Genomic DNA, 4161 nt, shown 5'->3' on the forward strand with positions numbered 1-4161 from the left:
AAAAGACCTTTTTTGTAGAAGGGTGAAGGTTTATTACCAGCTCACAACCCGAGCTTTTGAAATCTGCAACGGTCGAATAGATAACCTATAAGCATTCACTTGTAATCAAATCAATGCATAGAATCCGTACCGCTTTTGCTGCTGCTCGGCCAACTTTGCCAGCGTCTTTTCAACGATCTCGTCGTCGTGGTAGTACATGAGTGCATCCTGAAAGGCTTGCACGTTTACTTTATACTCCTTGCAAATTTCTTCTGTCTTCTTACTAGATACCTCAATATACTGCTGTGAGAGCTGCAGACGGAACTCAGCATCCGCTAGCTGCTGCTTCCGTAGGGACGTGACAATCTTTTCCATCTCCACCGTCAGCGATGGAATTAGTTCCTCCATTATGCGCAGTACCGTTGTCACTTCTATCGCGGGTTTTTCTTTTGGCACAGCCTACAACAGCGAGCCTAAATGTTGCTACATTTGTTTAAACATCACAGCGACTTACTGCTAATTGAGCTCCAGGAAGCAGTGGCTCACGCGAGCCCGTGACCTTCCAGCGCAGCCTTCCCAGCTTACGCACAAAATCGTCAATGGTTTCTGCTTCGTCAACTGAGATCTTGCTATTGGACCCTCTACCGGGTAGCGTTCCCGCAATAAGCTGTTGCATGGCCTCCCGAACTTGCTCCTGAGTGACGTAATTGTTGCGAAAGACGGCATCCTGGACTTTACGTAGTGTCGATTCAAACGCGATGCTCATATTAAGCGCACGCTGTTCAGGTGACGATACGACTTTGCCGTCGTTGGCTTGCTTTTCCATCTCGATAGTCTTCTCCAGGTCTTCTAACATGCGCGCGGCAAATACGCTCATATTCTGGTCAATCTGCTCGTACAGCCGCAGCAACATGGTGACATTCTGGATTGGGTTACTACCGCTACGCTCGATAACATCCTTCTTTTGCTCGCTTTGAGCTTCGTTTGTAAGAGCGACAGCGACCGCCAAGGCTCCACTCATTGCCACTGCTGCATTCCCACACTTCGCAGTGTTCCCGGGGACCAATTTGTAGCAGGAAAACGCAGTGGCCTGAGTCGATACGGTTTGAAGATTAAAACTGTCCACTGTATGACTACTAAGCGGCTGGAAGAGTCGCAGTGTGCGCCGCAACGTGGCGAATATCTTGCTTTCTCTCATATCGAACTACTTATTGACATGCATGGAGTATACTCTGGATGTATACAAAACAACTCTATCCGGCTTTATACGGACGCGCCACTCAGGGTTTACACTCCACACGACTATGAGCGCTTTCTTGCTACGCACGGAGCCCGTGACCGAGGTGAAACTGCACCCTGTGGTGGTGCTGCAAGCACTCGACCGTTCGCTACGGCGAGCTAAGGGCCAGGAGCGTGTCATTGGCACGCTCTTGGGCCGCGTCGAGGGCGGCGTCGCCGAGATTACAGACTCGTTTGCCGTACCTCACTTGGAGAATGGCGACGAAGTAGCCGTTGGCCGCGATTTCCATACGCACATGTACGAGCTGCATCAGCGCGTGAACGAGAGTGAAGTCGTGGTCGGATGGTATGCGGCGGGACCGGGCCACGTGGACGACCACTCGGCGTTAATTCACCAATTCTACAGCTCGGTCTGTGAGCTGCCGATTCACTTAGTGCTCGACACGACGCTCTCGAAAGATCAATTAAACGTCTCCGCCTACGTATCTTCTCCGCTCGAAATTGCCCATACGGCATCGGTGCACCAGTTTAAACAGATCCCAGTGACGCAGAAGGTATCGGAACCCGAGGCCATTGCGTGTACGTTGGGTTTGTTCGCACTTGTAGATTGCTTGAGATGAATTAATGATTTGTTCTATGGTCAAGTGAGTGTGATGAATCCAAAAAGTGAAGAGACGCAAGCCGTGGCATTGCCAAAGGAACTTGAGGCATTAGAAGAGTCGATGGAACAGCTTTACGAGTGCATTGACTCAGCGAGCTCATTTGTAGACGACGTGGTCGCAGGGAAGCATCCCGCAGACGCCAAACTTGGGCGTGAGATAGCAGATGCTCTGGCGACGATCCCAATTTTGCGTGAGGAACAATTTGATCAGCTTTTCAACACGGGATTGCAAGACCTGCTCATGGTGTCGTACCTGTCTGGACTTACACAAGCACAATTATCGATGGCCGAGAAGCTCATCAATACCTAATTCGTCGATGCTCGGACTGTCTCTTAGGTGGTAGTTTTAAGTAGTATGCACGTTAATCAGACCGCTGCATATAAAAGTTGTCTTCACTTTACAAATCTGTCGCGTTAAGGACGGTTTATTAACCCAAAGACTGAAGCTATGCACTATTTTTGAGAGTCTCATAAAGTTGTAGGGAAGTCGCTAGCCGCTATATGCCCGTACGGAAGTAGGTTTCGCCAGATTCATTGCGATCTCAGCGTCCGATCGCTTAAGCAAAAGATAAGATTAACTGCTTCTGATTATTAAAGAAAGTTCATGTCAGCTTGTTCCATGCCGTATTCAGACGTTTCTTTGGCAATGCGTCGATTACGTTTGAACTTGCTTTTAAACGCTTCATGAGCAAAGAAATTACGAGCTGGCGGATAGCAAGCTGCGATACGTCATTATTAAAGTGCACTGAAACTCTTGCGCGTTCTTTAGCTCGGATACTGTGAATTGTATTAAAGTCATTAAACTCGTAACCTAAAGCAACCATCAATTTAAGGGATGCTGGCTGGACACAACTCTCGCTCTTTGCTCATTACATCTTGTGCAAGTCGACGGTGCAAGCGCGCTCTATCCGACAGTGTGTTTATTAAACGTCTTTAAGTGCTGTAGAAATTACATCAGAATTCTTAAATTAGACACGACAATTCTACCAGCTGTCTGAGGATTCGTGGAAGTCACTTTGCCATGAAGATGGCTCGCACACATATTAATTGAGAACTAATGCCATCGGTTTCAAATTTGGCGTGGTAAGTAATGAAGGGAGCGCAAATGTCAGCGAGTTGCGTGCGTTGTAAGCCGCTGAGTCATCAGTTACGACCTCGGTATGAAAGTGAACGAGATTGCGAATGAGCGACTATGGAAGCTCTTAATGTAACAGGCTAAAGTTGCCCTAATGTTACACAGTCCCCATTAAGTACACTTGGTGTACTTAAGGGGATGGTCAATTACTAAATAATAGTAATTAGACCCAGCACTCGGGTGTGGTGCACATTTGTGACCAACCCTTGTGGATGTGATGCACATGGGTGCATTCACATTAGGAGGGATGACGCCCAGCGTCATTTAGGATGACGGCTAGCGTCATCGGTTACGCGAGGTATCTAGAAAGATACGCGCGCAATACATATTAAGTGTTATCCATAGAGATGACATTTTAATTGGTAAAAAAAGGTATTTATATTTTAATACGATTAATATAAATCAGTCTGAAAACTACTTTCTACTTGGTAAGTGTGCACGAGGAGCCGGATTACCGCTCCCGTGACGTCACTAAACCAGAGTACTTAGTGCGTTGGGTGAGGCCGCTAACGCGCCCACTACAACTACCTCACTGCACACAAGAAAAGCTGGTTTAAACCGCTTCCTCGTTGTGCTAGGGTCTGTGCCTAAGTAGAGCGTGGTCGCATTACGACGTGCCCGCCTACACACCCAGCCACGTAGAATCTGACCAATTAAATTACTTGCTCTTTGCACACACCTAAGTTTGCGATTTCCACCCAGCCAGGTAGAATCTGACCAATCCAATTATGGTGTCATTCTATTGAAACAAAGTTATTACCCCAAAAAAATATGATTGTTTGTTACGTCTGAAACAATAACATACCCCAGCTGTCACGGGGCACCTTTCACTAGTACTGGTAAGTACTCATTAACCTTGCACTGATTATAGTGTAGGTAAGGTGCCTCGAAACTTCACGTACACAAGAGTACAAAGGAAAGCTTCTAAGTAGCTAAGGGTGTAACGGGGTGTATCGTAAAATGAAATTAACACTTAAAGGTTGTTAATTAATATATTATCTAAAAGGTAGAAAATATTTGTAGAATATTACTTTACATGGTAATATTCTAAAAGCTTATCCATTGGTAGATATAAACCATTATATCTACTTTCTCCACGGTCCAGTCAGCGCTGGACGCGCGCAAAGAGAAAGACAGATAAGACTTT

At 46.4% G+C, this 4161-nt stretch overlaps 2 protein-coding genes across 2 annotated transcripts; one reads left to right on the plus strand and one right to left on the minus strand.

Moving 5' to 3' along the window:
• Positions 1-1104: 1104 nt before the first annotated feature.
• On the plus strand, positions 1105-2189 carry CCR75_007498 (uncharacterized protein; the record flags this gene model as incomplete). Its single annotated transcript, XM_067965558.1, has 2 exons — positions 1105-1797; positions 1864-2189. Exons 1-2 carry the CDS (start codon positions 1200-1202, stop codon positions 2187-2189), a joined length of 924 nt encoding a protein of 307 aa, XP_067815560.1. The 5' UTR covers positions 1105-1199.
• Positions 2190-2481: 292 nt separating this feature from the next.
• CCR75_007497 (uncharacterized protein) lies at positions 2482-2703 on the minus strand (the record flags this gene model as incomplete). Its single annotated transcript, XM_067965557.1, has 1 exon — positions 2482-2703. The coding sequence occupies one exon, from the start codon at positions 2701-2703 to the stop codon at positions 2482-2484; it is 222 nt and encodes a 73-aa protein (XP_067815567.1).
• Between the last annotated feature and the right edge of the window lie 1458 nt (positions 2704-4161).

Source organism: Bremia lactucae, linkage group LG8 (genome assembly GCF_004359215.1).
Source record: "Bremia lactucae strain SF5 linkage group LG8, whole genome shotgun sequence".
NCBI lineage: Eukaryota > Oomycota > Peronosporomycetes > Peronosporales > Peronosporaceae > Bremia > Bremia lactucae.